General features: G+C 43.5%; 1 protein-coding gene across 4 annotated transcripts in view; it reads right to left on the bottom strand.

The window, feature by feature from the left end:
- Nucleotides 1–14,812: 14,812 nt before the first annotated feature.
- The window catches only part of SYCP1 (synaptonemal complex protein 1), a 345,552-nt gene continuing 343,562 nt past the window's right edge, over nucleotides 14,813–16,802 (bottom strand). For all 4 annotated transcript variants that reach the window (XM_029573719.1, XM_029573718.1, XM_029573720.1 and 1 more), the window contains 2 exons: nucleotides 16,004–16,090; nucleotides 14,813–15,338 (listed from right to left, as the gene is read on the bottom strand). In XM_029573719.1, coding sequence (XP_029429579.1) covers nucleotides 15,198–15,338; nucleotides 16,004–16,090 — 228 coding nt within the window. In that variant the 3' untranslated portion in view covers nucleotides 14,813–15,197. The remainder of the gene's footprint in view (nucleotides 15,339–16,003; nucleotides 16,091–16,802) is intronic.

The raw sequence follows: 16,802 nt of genomic DNA, 5'->3' as shown, positions 1-16,802 counted from the left end.
ACCCGTTTCTGCTCTAAGCCAGGGAGGGCTGAGTTCAGGTAAAAAACAAAACAAAAAACAACGAAAAGGAAGAAAGCAGGAGAAAGGGTCTGTTTCCTCAGTGTTCGGCTATCCCACTCACGTCTCTGGTGAGTTCTATGAGGTGAGGAGATAGTGCAGGCATGGCGTTTGGTTAGGCCCCGCTCTCAGGCTTCCATTTTGGTGCAGGGTAGGCCATGAGGTAGTTTTATGTGTTGGTACATCACATCGGTTCACATTATAACAGAGTAATAGTATGACTGGAGGTCGTACTATTTATACATTGTAACATTAACTTTAACTTTAGTGGGAAACATTAAACGTCTGGCAATAAGCCTTGGTGATAGAACAGTTAAACAAAGATAATGGTAGGTATTAAAGGATGGTTATTGTAAATTTAAGTTATAGAACTGGGCCAGGGTATCTGATTGGCGGAATCAGTATATGCAATAACAATGTAGAAACAAAAGATAGAGTATATACAGCAGGACATGTATCTGATTTAGCTGGGAGGATAAGGTGAATTGGGAGTGAGCTAGGGGATGCGGGGAGGGTGGGGGAGTTAGGTAGTGTGTTGGTAGGCTTTTTGGAAAAGCCATGTTTTCAATTGCTTTTTGAATGATTGGGTGGAGGGTTCCAGTCTGAGTTGGGAAGGTAGCTTGTTCCAGAGGGTGGGACCAGCTACAAAGAAGGTACGTTGTCTGTTGGAGGTAAGGTGTGCAAGTTTTGTATGGGGTATGATAAGGAGGCCTGTGTTTTGGGATCGCAGGTTTTTCTGGCTATGGTGTAGTTGGGGAGGGTCTTTGGTCCATTTGATTTTTTGGTTGTTGATGGTTTTGTGTAGTATGGTGAGAATTTTGTATTGTGATCTGTGTGATATGGGGAGCCAGTGTAGTTCTTTTAGAATTGGGGTGATGTGTGAGGAACGGTTGGTGTTTGTGAGGGATCTGGCTGTGGCATTTTGGAATAGCTGAAGAGGTTTTGTGGTGGAGGCGGGCAGTCCAAGGAGGAGGGAGTTACAGTAGTCCAGCTTGGGTAGTATAAGGGATTGGAGTACTGTGCGGTAATCATGGTGGAATAGTAGAGGTTTGAGTTTTTTGAGGACTTTTAGTTTGTAAAAGTCTTCTTTGATTGTCATGTTGATGTGTTTTTTCATGTTGCGGTTTGAGTCAAGGGTGATGCCGAGGTCTCTAACCTAATTGGTGAGAACGGTGTGTGGTTGACTGGAGGTGCTGTCTTTGCTGGTTTTGGTTGTGGTTTTGTTTGATATGTATAGGATTTCGAGATTTTTTTTGTGGTTGAGGGTGAGGGATATCTGCGTGAGGAGATTTGATATTTGGATGGAGAGGGAGTTCCAGAATGTGATGTATCTAGATATCATTAAACAGCTGCTAAACCAAATGGAATTAGTAATTAATATAGAGAAGACAGAATTCTTACATTTAGAGAGAAAAAATACTGAAATCAAACATAGTCCAATCACACTAAATCACACTAAAAACAATCAACAAATAAAACTTGCAGAGAAAGTACGAAACCTAGGAGTAATAATTGACCCCGAACTAAGCTTAAAACAACACATATCTCTAAAAGTAAGAGAAGGATACGCTAAACTCATGGTCCTCAGGAGACTTAAACCACTTCTGACAATGGCCAACTTTAGATCGGTACTACAAGCACTAATATTTGCGAGCACTGATTATTGTAATGCACTTCTACTAGGTCTTCCATACACCTCACTAAGACCAATGCAAATTCTACAAAACGCAGCCGCAAGAGTCTTAACTGGCAAAAGTAAAAGGGATCACATTACCGAAACACTGGCTGAACTACACTGGCTTCCCATCAAACAAAGAATACAATACAAAACGCTGTGCACCATACATAAGTTAATACATAACGAACATGCAGACTGGTTAAATACAGCCCTACGTGTACACATCCCTAACAGAAACCTAAGATCAGCAAACAAAGCACTACTAACCATTCCATCAGTAAAAACTGCAAGACTTACACAGGTGCGAGAGAGAGCACTATCACTGGCAGGACCCATACTATGGAACTCCATGCCCCTAGATTTAAGACTACAAAAAGACAGCAAAACCTTTAGAAAAGGTTTAAAAACCTGGCTCTTTAAACAAGCTTTTCAGAAAGAGAACGGAGAATAGAAACCAGGGACAGGCAAAGCACATTCAATATAACATCCACACACACTGTATTCACCAAGTGTGTAGTCTTTAAAGAACAACTCACGATTTTAAAGTAAATCTATAATAATAACAACCGAGATAGAGACATGGACATGATTAGTTACATTTAAACATTATTGATCACTAACTATGTTACCGAACCTTATGGCACTCTTGTAAGTGTGCGAATCACAGTATCATTAATTTTATGTGCCTTGATGTAAACCGTTGTGACTGTATCTTCCAAACGACGGTATAGAAAAGATTTTAAATAAATAAAATAAATAAAAAATGGTGTTAGATATGCTTTCTTTGATGGGGAGAAGAATTTGGTCGCCTGCATAGATGTAGAATATGAGGTCCATGTTGGAGAGGAGTTTACAGAAAGGGAGCATGTATATGTTGAATAGGGTAGATGAGAGGGAAGATCCTTGTGGGACTCCGTGAGGGAGAGGACATTGTTCTGATTCGTGGTTGTTGAGGCGAACTTTGTAGGATCTGTTGGATAGGTATGATTGAAACCAGTTGAGGGTTTTTTCGCTTAGGCCGATCTCCATCAGTCGTGTCATCAGTATGTTATGATTTACGGTATCGAAGGCGGCAGAGATGTCCATTAAGATGAGAAGGTATGAGTGTCCGGCATCGAAGCCTCTCAAGGCTGTGTCTGTGAGCGATAGGAGAAGAGTCTCGGTGCTGAGGGATTTTCTGAAACCGTGTGGGATGGGGTACAGGATGTTTTGATTTTCTAGGTGTTCAGAGAGTTGGAGGTTGACGTGTTTCTCGATGATCTTGGATATGAATGAGAGATTTGAAATAGGTCTGTAGTTGGAGAGGTCAGAGGGGTTGAGATGTGTGTTTTTTTGGTATGATAAAGGGGATGGAACAGCTCCCCTATGAGGAAAGGCTGAAGAGGTTAGGGCTGTTCAGCTTGGAGAAGAGACGGCTGAGGGGGGATATGATAGAGGTCTTTAAGATCATGAAAGGCCTTGAACGAGTAGATGTGACTCGGTTATTTACACTTTCGAATAATAGAAGGACTAGGGGGCATTCCATGAAGTTAGCAAGTAACACATTTAAGACCAATAGGAGAAAATTCTTTTTCACTCAGCGCACAAAAAAGCTCTGGAATTTGTTGCCAGAGGAGGTGGTTAGTGCAGTTAGTGTAGCTGGGTTTAAAAAAGGTTTGGATAAGTTCTTGGAGGAGAAGTTCATCAACTGCTATTAATCAAGCGGACTTAGGGAATAGCCACTGCTATTACTGGCATCAGCAGCATGGGATCTTCTTAATGTTTGGGTAATTGCCAGGTTCTTGTGGCCTGGTTTTGGCCTCTGTTGGAAACAGGATGCTGGGCTTGATGGACCCTTGGTCTGACCCAGCATGGCAATTTCTTATGTTCTTATGAGGATGGGTTTGATAATGGCACATTTCAGGGCTTCTAGGAAGATGCCTTGGTCAAGTGAGGTATTTATTATGTCCGCGATGGGTTTGGCGATGGTATCAGGAATGAGTTTGAGAGACTTGACTGGGATTGTATTGATAGGGTGTGATGCTGGGTTGATTTTCTGGATGATCTTTTTTACTTTAGTTGAGGCAATGAGTTCAAAGTTGGACCAGGTGGATGGTGTTTCGTTGAGTGAGGTCGGTGTTTCTTCTTTTGTGTGGAGGTTGGGAGTTGAGTTTGCTGATTTTATCAGAGAAGAATCGGGCAAGATCTTCGCAAGTCTTTGTGTTGCTGTCTGAGGATGGTGCGAGAAGGTGGGGTTGCGTCAGTTTGGTGAAGAAGTCAAAGAGGGTTCTGGGGTTGTGTTGATGTTGATGAATTTTTTTTCCGAAGAATTCACACTTGGCTTGTCAGTGTCGGTTCTGTAGATGTAGAGGAGTGTCCTGTATCTGTCGCGGTGAGGTGGGGTGTCTTCTCCAGGTTTTTTCAGCTTGATGGAGTAGTCTTTGGTGTTTTTCAGTTTGGGGGGGTACCATGGAGTTTTGTAGGAGTTGCTGTTGGGAATTGCTTTGGATATGATGGGGCATTTAGTTTTGGCGATTTTTGCGTTAATGTCAATCCAGGAGTTGATGGCCGTGTTTGGATCTTTGAGGTCTAATGCGGTTAGAATGCTGGGGAGGTCTTCAGCAAGGAAGTCGCTGGGGCACGGCTTAGGGAAGCTGATGTATTTTTTTGAGTCATTTGGTGTGGGGTGGTAGGTTTTGAGGTGTAGGGAGGTCTGGATGAGTCTGTGGTCAGACCAAGGAATGCTGGTGGTGGTAGGAGGTCTATTGGATGTTGAGATTTTGCTGTTGATGAAAATCAGGTCAAGGGTGTGCCCTGATTTTTGCGTCGGGGAGTGAATGATTTGCTTGAAGTCCATCGCGTTCATGGTATTGAGGAGGAGTTTGCATTGTGGTTGTAGGGGGGAGGAGTCCATGTGGAGGTTGAAATCTCCTAGTATTATTGCTGGTAGGTCCAGGTTGATTTGTGAGGTGATGGTTTCTATGAGGGTGGTGAGGTTTTGACCTAGGCAATTGGGGGGGGGGGGGGGGGCGTATAGTAGGAGGATTTGGAGGTTTTTGGATTTAAAAAGGCCTATTTCTAGGGGGCGTGGGGAGGTGATGGGGATGCATGTGAGGTTGAGCTCTTTTCGTGCTATGAGGAGAAGGCCACCTCCTTTTTTCTTTGGTCTGGGTAAGGAGAAGATGTTGTAAGTTGTATGAGGCAGTTGGTTGATTAGGGCTGTGTCAGATTTTTTGAGCCATGTTTCGGTGATGCATAAGATGTCTGGGTGATTGTCTGTTAGGAGGTCATGTATGATGGGGATTTTTTTGGAGATGGATTGTGCGTTGATGAGTAGAAGAGTTATTATTGATAGGACGGTGAGGGGGATTGTAGTGAGGCGTCTGGGAAGTGATGGGGTGTAATGTCTATTGCGAGGGAGGCAGTTGCAATGGGGGGGGGGGTTGAGGGGGGTGTGCATGGTGTGGCAGGGGGGGGATGGCCGGGATTGCTGGCTTTGGTGAGTAAGGCTTTGAAGTGGATGAAGCAGGTCTGGAGGGGCTGGTCTGGTGAGGGGTGAGTTAGTGGTTTGTTCAGGTAGGGCGGCTGCTCGGGGGAGCGCCTGAGAGAGCTGCTGGCCGTGGATGCCTCGGAGGGAGTAGTGCACAGGGGGACTGAGAAGGATAGAGGTTCGGGTGAGCGTATGGTTTGATTCGGGTGCACCGCATGGTTCGATTCGGACGCAGAGGGCAAGTTCAGTTGACCTCAGCGCTAGAAGATTTCTCTCGCTACACATGTAGTCCGAGGCCATTTGAGAGGATGGACACCTATATGGAGAAGGTCTGCTAGTGCGTTCAGTAAGTGTCTTAGATAAGTGGCCCGAGGATGCATAGAGTGAGCAAGGGCCAAGGGTAGAGCTGCGCAGCTTCCTTGCAGAGCAGCTAAGAGGTTGTGCATGCTTGTGTGTTGGAAAGCACATTGTCTCTATGCTGTCTGTCTGTATGCACAAAGATTTGTTGCAGAGGCAGTATTGGAAGGCATAAGGGTATAACTCATGGCTACAAGCTCCAGGACGTTCATGTGAAACTGTGCCTGGAGCGGAATAGACGCATATTGGGTTGAGAAGATGTTAGGTCAAACTTTACAACCCTGAGTAAATGCGAGCATGAGCAGGACCAGACTAGGTTTTGGTTCTAGATCTGCAATATAGATGAGGGACGAAAGCGGTTCAACAGCTTAGACCCACTGATAATGGAATTTCACTGAATCTAACCCATAGCAGTTTTGGATCTATGAGGAAAGTGCATAGTGAAAAAACCCCATAGCCCAACAATGAAGAATTGAGGGGCTGAGGTTATGGAATATGCACGCAGGGACATGTAAGAATTTATTAGAATGTCTGCGTGGTTGCTGGACAGGAAGGTCATTATGACTGTGGTGTCCAGAAGTGATGTATAAGGGATTTATGGCAGTGACAGTAATCCCAGGTATTAAATTTATAGTGAGTCATGTAGAAGTTAGAGCTCCTTGCGTGGACTGACTGTGGTTATGCAGCTGTCCATGCAAGGAAACCGTGGAAGTCCCTGTCCCACTAGCGCTAATAACCAGGCAGAGTGTCACAGAGGGACACTCGCAGGCTATGTGTGGCTAACTGAAAACATAGGGAGAGGGAAGGCCTCAGTCGGTTGGCAGGCCAGGGAGGTGACAGGAACTGACCGAAAAAACAGGGCATAGTACTCGCCAAGCATCGAATAAACGTACACGAAGGGAGACCCGTGCAGGGAAAAGTGTTTGTGAAGTAAAAGTTTAAGCATTTCCATGAGGAAAAAGTGTTAGAATTTCTCACAGAGCTCCTAATCGCTATGCTTACTGCAGAGTGGAAAAAAGAAGACTGAGGAAGACAGGGATAATTGCAGGCTAAGCATGCTCAGTGCACTCAGTGTGCCTGTGTCAGTCAAAGCTTTGTAGAAACTTTGACAGAAAAGTTTTCCGTACAGGGCTCCATCCTATGATGTCACCCATATGTGAGGACTACCATCCTGCTTGTCCTGTGAGAACACCTGTTACAGGTAAGCAACACTTGCTTTCCCTTTTTAATAATTCCCAACATTCTGTTTGTTTTGACTGCTGCAGCACACTGAGCTGACGACTGAAAATTGTTACGATGGTATGTTATATTTATTTAATTTATTTATTTGTTTTATTTAAGGGTTTTTTATATACTGCGGCACGTTAGTAATATCACCTTGGTTCACAGTGTAACATAATGCAGCAACAGGCTTTACAATTAATTACATATACAACAAAGTTTGAAGTAACAGGGAACATATTTACATTTTCCTTTGAAAATTACCATTAATCAACATGCAAGGACTTTCTTACATTTGGTATGCTGATGACATGCAAATCTATTGCATGTGAGGAAAGAATCAAGGAGGTGGAGAAGACAGTAGACAAATTAAACAATATCATTCATAAGATTGGTTCAGGAATAAGATGAAGTTGAACCATGATAAAACAGCTGCTCTGGTTAAAGTGTCCATGTGTATGTCTAACTACTTCACAGATTAGGATCAGAGCCAAAGTTATACCTCTGATCCTAATTTCAAATATTAGTAATTTGGTTAAAATATATTTCCATCATCTTTGGAATATCAGACATTTATGTCCCTACCTGACAGAATCCAGACTTACATAGAAACATAGAAATGACGGCAGAAGAAGACTAAATGGCCCATCCAGTCTGCCCAGCAAGCTTTCACACTTTTTTTTCTCCTCTCTCATACTTATCTGTTACTCTTGGCATTTAGTAACCTTTTGGTTCTATTTCCCATCAACCCCACCATTAATGTAACCTTTTGGTTCTGTTTCCCTTCCACCCCCACCATTAATGTAGAGAGCAGTGCAGGAACTGCTTACATAAGAACATAAGAAATTGCCATGCTGGGTCAGACTAAGGGTGCACATTCCAGTGGGAGCATTGAGAGGAGAGGATCACCTTGCTGGTGGCTGAAAGGAATCAGTAAGTTTTTGCTTGGGACATTGTCTTTTTCAAAAGTATTGGGGCAAAGTTAACTATTTGGGAATATTATTTAGTGTGTTTGTGCTTTTAAGAGTCAGTAAGGCAGCAAATAAACAAGTTAGACTGTATTTTTAAATGGTCAGTCAGTAAGGCAGCTAGTAAGCAGAACTGAGTGTTTGTATTTAAAAAAAAAAAAAAAAAAGTAGCCAGAAGCTAGAAGCAGTATATACCTAAGTATTTATTTATTTATTTAAGAGTTTTTATATACCGTCATTAAGTTATTCACCATCAGTAAAAAATATGGGTCGTACATTACATAGGTGGTGCCAATAGTATTCGGTAACAATAAGGCGTTTATTAGGGGGATTAAGTGTTTCATAGCAATATGTCCTGAAGGTTGCCTACAGTTAAAAAATGTTGAAATAATTCAGTAAGGATTTATAAAATTAGGCATTCGGTGCTTTATGCCGCATAACTTTTACTTCATTGCCCGCATCAGTTTTCTTTCTTGAAGGCTTGTATGTAAAGCCAGGTTTTGAGCTGTGTTTTGAAAAGTTTATGATTGCTCTGGAGTCTAAGGTCAAGGGGCATGGAGTTCCATAATATGGGGCCGGCTAGAGACCAGCTAGAGTAAAAAGGTTGAAAAGTTCAGTTTAGTTACTCACCTTGGAAAGGTGTTGAGGTAGTGTGATTTGGTTTGATTAGATACCAACATTTGATAATCAAGAGAGCAGTGAGTCACTCTGGCTGACTAACTGAAGTTAGACTGACCCAGTATGGCATGTTCTTATGTTCTTAAGGGTCCATCAAGCCCAGCATCCTGTTTCCAACAGAGGCCAAACCAGGCCACAAGAACCTGGCAATTACCCAAACACTAAGAAGATCCCATGCTACTGATGCAATTAATAGCAGTGGCTATTCCCTAAGTATACTTGATTAATAGCTATTAATGGACTTCTCCTCCAAGAACTTATCCAAACCTTTTTTGAACCCAGCTATACTAACTGCACTAACAACATCCTCTGGCAACAAATTCCAGAGTTAAGTGAAGTATCTAGCTTAACTGATATGGGGTAGTAACCGCCACAATAAGCAAGCTACTCCCATGCTTGTTTACCCAGCCTGTGCAATTTATTTATTTATTTATTTATTTAAAACTTTTTTATACCGGCATTCGTAGGACACATCATGTCGGTTTACAAATAACAGAAAGGAAAGGAAGGGAAATTACAATAAACAGGGGAGGGGTTAACTGGGTGATATACAAAGTAGAGGAGAGGAGAGTCAGACAGGCAGCGTTACAAAAAGAACCAATATACAAGGTTAGTTGGCATGTGCACTTGGGATATTTAGTATATGAAACTTATTTACAGTAGGACATGGGCAGGTGCACGTAGGAACGATTAAGGGGGGGGGGGGGTAGGGAGGGAGGGGGGGCGAAACGGGGGTGGTGGGAACCGGGTACAGACGGTGATAGTTTTCAGGGAGGAATTGATGGTGGCGTGGGGGAGTAGGCAAAGGAGAGAGGAGAGATAGAGAGGGGTGGGAGAGGGGGGATGGGAGAGAGGTAGTGGGCTAGGTTGGGATTGAGGTGGTTCAGGAGGACATTGGATAGGATTGGGTGGAATTGGGGTAGGCTTGTTTAAAGAGCCATGTCTTGATTCCTTTTTTGAAGTGGCTCATGGATGGTTCTAAGCGGAGTTTGGCGGGTAGGGAGTTCCAGAGGGTAGGGCCCGCAATGGAGAAGGCTCTCTCCCTGGTAGCGGTAAGGTGCCCAACTTTAAGTGAGGGGGTTTGGAGAGTGCCAGCAAGGGAGTTTCTGGTGGGGCGGTTGGCTTGACGGAATTGTGGCATGTCTTCAAGCCAAGGTGAATTGTTATTGTATAATGTGTTATGGAGGATGGTAAGTGTTTTATATTGGGAGCGGAAGGTGATGGGGAGCCAATGGAGATCTTGGAGTATGGGAGTGATGTGGTCAGTTTTTCTGGTGTTTGTTAAGATTCTTGCCATGGCATTTTGTAGGATTTGAAGGGGTTTAGTGGTAGAGGAGGGGAGGCCTAAGAGAAGGGAGTTGCAGTAGTCGAGTTTGGTGAGTATGGTGGTTTGCATAACCGTGCGGAAGTCACAGGCATGGAGAAGGGGCTTCAATTTTTTGAGAATTTGTAATTTGTAAAAGCCCCCTTTTAGAAGTGATTTAATGTGGGTTTTGAAGCTGAGTTGATTGTCTAGGGTGACTCCTAAATCTCTGACACTGGGCGGTAGTATATGAGCTTGTGAGGCGTTGAGAGTCATTTGGCGGGATGAATTGAGTGATTGGTTTGTGAGGATGAGGATTTCAGTTTTCGAGGTGTTAAGAGCTAGGTGGAGATTGGAGAGGAGAGAATTGATGGATGTCAGGCATGTTTCCCAGTATTGAAGGGTTTCGTTGATGGATTTTTGAATTGGAATAAGTATTTGTACGTCATCAGCGTACAAGAAGAATTTTAGTCCTAGTTTAGAGAGGAGGTGGCAGAGAGGGAGTAAGTATATATTGAAGAGGGTGGAGGATAGAGAAGAGCCTTGTGGTACCCCTTGTGTGAGGGGAATGTGTGCGGATTCGAAAGTATCAAGCTTGACTAGGTATTTGCGGTGGTCAAGGTATGAGGAAAACCAGGATAGGGCTGTGTTTGAGATGCCTATCTCCGCTAAGCGTGATATTAGGATTTGATGATTCACGGTATCAAAGGCGGCTGAGATATCGAGAAGGGCAAGTATATATGATTGGCCGTGGTCCATGCCTTTAAGGATGGTGTCCGTTATTGCGAGTAGGAGTTTTTCGGTGCTACGGTCTTTACGAAAACCGTATTGGGTGGGGTGTAGAATATTGTTATCTTCAAGGAAATCGGCGAGTTGGGAGTTTACCACTTTTTCCATGATTTTGGATATGAAGGGCAGATTGGAAATAGGCCTGTAATTTGCAGGGTCATTGTGATCCAGGGTAGGTTTCTTTAGTAGTGGTTTCACGACGGCGAGTTTAAGTGGGTCGGGGACTTTCCCGGAGGTGATGGAGCAGTTTATGATTTCTGCTATTGGTTTTGCAATGGCAGAGGGAATGGGGAGGAGAATTTAGTCCTTGTTGGTTGTTATCTGAATATAAATTCACCTTTCTTCATTCCCCCATGCCATCCAGAGTAGCTCTCTGCTTCAATGAAAGTGAAGTATTAGGCTTGTTTGGTTTGGGGTAGTAACCGCTGTAACAAGCAAGCTACTCCCTGCTTTTTTGTGAATGCAAATCCTTTTATCCACATTTCCTCTTGCTGTTGAAGCATAGAGCACTGTCGTAGTTGCATTAACCGTGTGTATGTCTATTGAATAAGGGTATTATCTCTCCAGCTATTAGCTGTCTTTCCCGCAAGCCACCCTCTCTTCATTCACATCCTCTAGACTTTATGGATCCACAGTGTTTATCCCACGCCCCTTTGAAGTCCTTCACAGTTTTGGTCTTCACCACTTCCTCCGGAAGGGCGTTCCAGGCATCCACCACCCTCTCCGTGAAGAAATACTTCCCGACATTGGTTCTGAGTCTTCCTCCTCATGAACTTATGAATGATCATGCAAGCATTAATTTCTACATGCATTCACTATTGCAATGCTTTATTGGTGGGATTCCCAAATATTCAACTATACAAATTTCAACTTACTCAAAATACAGCAGCTTGTTTTATTACAAATTGTGAGGCAGTGTCCCTATTTTCCCCCTTAAACCAGTGAGGGACTAGGCACCCTGCCTGGTCCCTTTTGATTCCCCTTGTGAATGAGAACTCTGTGGGTGGGGGTCCAGCAAGGGAAGTATAAGAGCTGGGACCCAGATTGGTTAATCAGACCAGGACCAGGTCTCCAGGAGGAAGGCAGCTCCTGTAGAATATTGCTGTCCAAACAATGAGCTGTAATGAAGCTGTATGAGTTCTAAGGGAAGTGTTACTGAACTGTGAGTAACTGGAGGACAGTGTTCTAAAGGTAAAGGCAGTCTACTAATGTGTATGTATTAAAGTGGCAAATAAAGATAAAGTGTTTTAAGAAAGGCTGGAGTCAGTCCAAATTTGTGCTAGGAGTTCATGGCTCAGTCTCACATATGTTGTCATGCATGGGATACCTACTACAGAGAAAAACCCAGCCCTAAAGAAAGACGGTGTATGTGTGACCTGCCAAAGCAGTTTGAAGGCCAAGCAGCTTGCAGAAGAGAGAGGAAAGTGTCCTTTTGGAATTCAGAAAGTTGTGAAGAGGACCTGTGGTTCTAAAATGAAGAACAGAACACAGGGGGCCCAAGGCTCTAAAACAAAATACAGAGCACAGGATTGCACAAAGCATGGTGGCTTGTGAAAGGGTGTAGCTCAGAAGCTGCACTGAAGAAAAAAAAGTTTCAGACAGAGAAGAAACTGAGAATGAGACTGATTGCAGGGACAACTAGGAAGTGGTAGGTTTAAACCAGCTAAAGAGAGAAGCTCTGCTGGAGATAGATAGGGATTTAATAGTAGCAAGTTAATGCTGGACATACAGGTTTTTTGGTTTGTTTGTTTTTACCTTTTTTTTCCTTCGAAAAGAAAAGGGAGTGAATCACTAGTGCAGCAAGGCTGTGCTGAGCAGGCTGTAGCCCTGGAAGAGCTACCAGAGTGGGCTGTAAAGTGCGGTGAATGGGAGCAGGGCAGGACCTTCTTCCAGCAAGCAAGCTACTCTGCAGTTTGAGGAGTGCAGCCACAGGAAAACCTGGAGTGGAGTCAGGGTACTGCAACAACAGATGAAGCAAAAGTAGCCAAAGGGCTGGAAGGAAAGAAAAGCATGTATTTCTGTGTAGTAGGAGTTCCCTAGTCCCAAAAGCCAAGTCAGAGGGAGGACCTGAGGCTCAATGTTTGGCAGCCGGAAAGGCCATCCAGGGTAATGGAGTGAGGAAACCCACTCTCAAGAGTCTAGGACAGACAAGAGAGTGAAATCCAAGGAGTACCAACAACTCATGGAGGAACTGGATGAATGGCTGGCAGAGGTGTCCGGTGAGGTGACTGAGACATGGCAACAGTCTGAGATTGGCACCTCAGGTGGTTCTGAGGAAGTCCCTGTAGGGTGCCCAAACACTACCAGGAGTCTACTACCAGGAGTCTACTACCAGGTAGTAGACTCCTGGTAGTAGACTCTACTACCAGGTAGTAGACTACTACCAGGTAGTAGAGTCTACTACCTGGTAGTAGACTCTACTACCAGGTAGTAGAGTCTACTACCAGGTAGTAGACTACCAGGAGTCTACTACCAGGAGTCTACTACCAGGAGTCTACTTATACAAATATATTCATATTTGTATAAGTTACCAATTGGTCACCACTATGTATAAGTTGTTTATCCTGTAAACCGGAGTGAAGGCATCCCGCTATACTTCGGTATAAAAAAGCCTCGAAATAAATAAATAAATAAATACAAACAGCTCTCATGAGAAACCCAGAGAATATGCGGTGAAGAACCCTGAGAGGGGTCACACAAAGCCCCGGGGAGGGCGATACAGACTGCCCGGGGGGGGGCGGTAGTATTGAGAAGATTGAAGTCAGCGCTACAGAAGAGCTTGATGAAGACACTGTAGGGTGCCCAAACACTACCGGGACTCCAGAAACAGCTCCCTTGAGAAGCCCAGAGAGAAAGGGCATGAAAAATCCAACGAAAGAGGAGATAAAGTGCCAAGAAGGCAGCGCAGCGAGTGAGGTTTTGGAGGAGAATCCAGAGGAAGGAACCATGGAGAGCCCAGAAGGTAGTGATGTGGAGACCCCAGCAAGTGAGGCTGCAGAAGAGCCAGCGACCAAGCGTGGATGAGTGGCCAGAAAGCGCTGAGGGGATACCAGAGGAATCACCAATGGAAGGACCACATAAAGTCCAGGAAGTACTGCTGGGTTGGAATTTGAACCCGGAGCCAGCAAGAAACTTGGTTAAAGGACGGGGGGAGCAGGTGGTACACTAGGTGGTGGTAGGGCAGTTTAGGGTTATCCTGGGAGGTGGGAGTGAGCATAACTCTAGAACCCTAACCCCATGGCTAACTGGTGGGTGGCCAGATAAGAGGGGCTGGGGAAATGAAACTCTGCCCTGGATGGGATCCAGGGGGCGTGAAGATGCTCAGACCGACGGGTCCAAGCTGAGAGGGGGGGTGGTATGTGAGGCAGTGCCCCTATTTTCCCCTTTAAACAGGTGCGGGACCAGGCCTGGTCCCTTTTAATTCCCCTTGTGAGAGAGAACTCTATGGGTGGGGCCCAGCAGGAAAGAAATAAGAGCTGGGACCCAGATGGATTATTCAGACCAGGCCCAGGTCTCCAGGAGGGCAGCTCCTATAGAATATTGTTGTCCACACAATGAGCTGTAATGAAGCTGTATGAATACTGAGGGAAGCGGTACTGAACTGTGAGTAATTGGAGTACACTGTTCTGAAGGTAAAGGTAGTCTACTAATGTGTATGCGTTAAAGTGGCAAATAAAGATAAAGTGTTTTAAGAAAAGCTAGAATCAGTCCAGGTTTGTGCTAGGGGATAACCGCTCGTCCCACACAAATACAAAGCTATGGGAACATATTCAACCAGTATTAATGTCCCTGTTGGTGACATATCAAATAGACTTTAAGCTACTATGTTTGATTTTTCAGATTCTGCATAAGTTAGCATCTCAGTATCTGTGTAGTGCTGTAAGTCCATATCAATCTTTGTTAAAACAAAGAGCCTTTTCATACATTGGACCACATCTCTGGAATACACTATTGTTGGTCATTAAATCCACAGATGATCTGTCAACCTATCGGAAAATGTGTAAGGCTTAGTTGATAGATTTCAATTTTTTGTATTTTGTGATTCTGTAATTTATGTGTTCTGGGGTTGATTTTATTTATGTTTTCTTCATAAATTACTTTGTAGCCTACTGGGAGAGACATTCAATACATTTAGAAATAAATATTTGTCTATCGCCTAAATTACAATTTTATGATTGTCAATAATGTATCCCAACTGAAATTTATTAAAAAATATTATATAAAAATATGTAAATAGAAAAATGCTTTACAGAAGACACCTTTCAAATTGCATTCCTAAAAATGTAATAGAACACATTTTAAAACAATTTTTTATTTTGAACTAATCTGATCCATGGAGTACATACATATAAGAAAAATACAATCAGCTAAATTCATTAGCAAAATCAAATGTTTAAAATAATGCTGCTAGACATTAAACAGAATGTTGGAAGTTTCACATTCTCCTCTGAACTGCCATGTTTTGGCTAAAGTTTTTTTAAAGTTAGAATATAAATAATGAAAACCAATTAAAGAATAATATTCAACTACAACTGCACTATCATAAAATTTAATTCACATTAAGTCAATACCCACTGCGGCCCCTCAAATTTGTAAAATACTGTATAAAAGAAAATTGGTTCAAGATATGATACCATTCGATTGAAAATCAATGAACTAATTAAGCAATTACTCAGCTTAAGAAAATAATTTTTCTACTGCTTTCATTTTCTTCTTTCTATCCATGTTGGACACTGCGGTCCAACCAGCCTCTCGCATCTTTTTAATAGTTGCAAGTTTTAGTACATTACCAGGAGATTTTGACACAGAAGAAGGAACCTAGAATAAAAAATAAAATTAGTTTCACCAAAAGTACATTTTCAAGTGCTATTTAGTATCGTATTCATTTTCAAAACCCGGCACACGGAAATCCCGGGAGATACACGCATGGCTGGGCTGCGCATGCACTGAGCGCATTTTCAGAGTGGCCTGGCCACGCGCGTATCTCCCAGTAAACGCGGAAGTGCCGGGTGTCTGAAAGGACTGGGCAGGGGCAGGGCAGGGGCCAGCCAGGACAGCGCCATTAGGCGCTGTCCTGGTGAAGGGTGCGCTGGCAGCCATGCGGAACTTACTTCAGCTCATCAGATGAAGTAAGTTCTAAAACAAAAAAAATTAGCTGAGTTAGGGTGGGTTTAGAGGTCAGGGTGGAGAGGAGGAAAAGAGAGGAAGGTTAGTTAGGGGAATAGGGAAGTTCCCTCCCAGTCCGCTCCTTTATTGGAGTAGACTGGGAGGGAACTGGGCAAAGGCCCGATCGCATCACGCATGTGTGTTAAAAAAAATTCCACCCCCCCCCACCCCCCCGTGCACGCAAGTAGACACCCGCGCGCATGTGCACGCGGGTATTGGATTTTATAACATGCACGCAGCGATGCGCGCATGTTATAAAACTGGTGCGTCTTTGAAAACTTACCCCTATGTTTTTAGAGACAAGACTGCCATAATACCTTTTTTAATGATGTCATACACAGCGGTGCAGCTTCAGGATGGTCCTTATATAATCGTTTAAACATTTCTTCCTCTGATACCATGCTCTTTAAACAAAAATATTTATATATTATATATGTTATCTGTTGATGTCTGATCAGTTTATTAATAAGTGTACTTCCACTAGATATACAGACTAATTGAAAAATAGATTTATCACACACTAGGTGGCTTGCTACTTTAAAAATATTGGTCTGTACAGATCTTTAGCCATTTTAGTTTACTCATGCTGTCTATCTATTAAACTCTGGCTCTCCCTGAGGATGACATTATTGCAATTTTGTAAATAGGACTAGAGGTAAGATGATGAAAGGAGAAATTAAGACTTATCTGATAATTTCCTTTACTTTACTTCTGCTACACCAGTCAAGAACCTGTGGATTTAGTCCCCTTATCCAGCAATTGAAGGCAGAGGTTTTCTTTTTTTTAATGACATAACCTGTATGTATGTCATGCATGGAATCAGATACAGCCAGTGCACCACTGTCAAAGCTAAATTTAAATTATAGCAACTAGCAAACACAAAAATGTAATAAATCTAAAATTCTGACCTAATCTAAAAAAACCCCACAAAAATATAATATCTACATTTTCTTTGAGACAGATGTAACTTGCGTGCGCCGGGTGGCCGCCGGCGCACGATTCCCTGGCCCAGGAGCAGTTTCGGAGGCCTCGGCCACGCCCCCGAAACGCCCCCAGGCCGGAACCATGCCCGCAGCCCCGCCACGACACGCCCCCGCAGGAATGCCCCGGGACTTA

The sequence above is a fragment of the Rhinatrema bivittatum genome, chromosome 12 (assembly GCF_901001135.1).
Source record: "Rhinatrema bivittatum chromosome 12, aRhiBiv1.1, whole genome shotgun sequence".
NCBI lineage: Eukaryota > Metazoa > Chordata > Amphibia > Gymnophiona > Rhinatrematidae > Rhinatrema > Rhinatrema bivittatum.
This window is presented reverse-complemented; position numbering and strand designations above follow the sequence as displayed.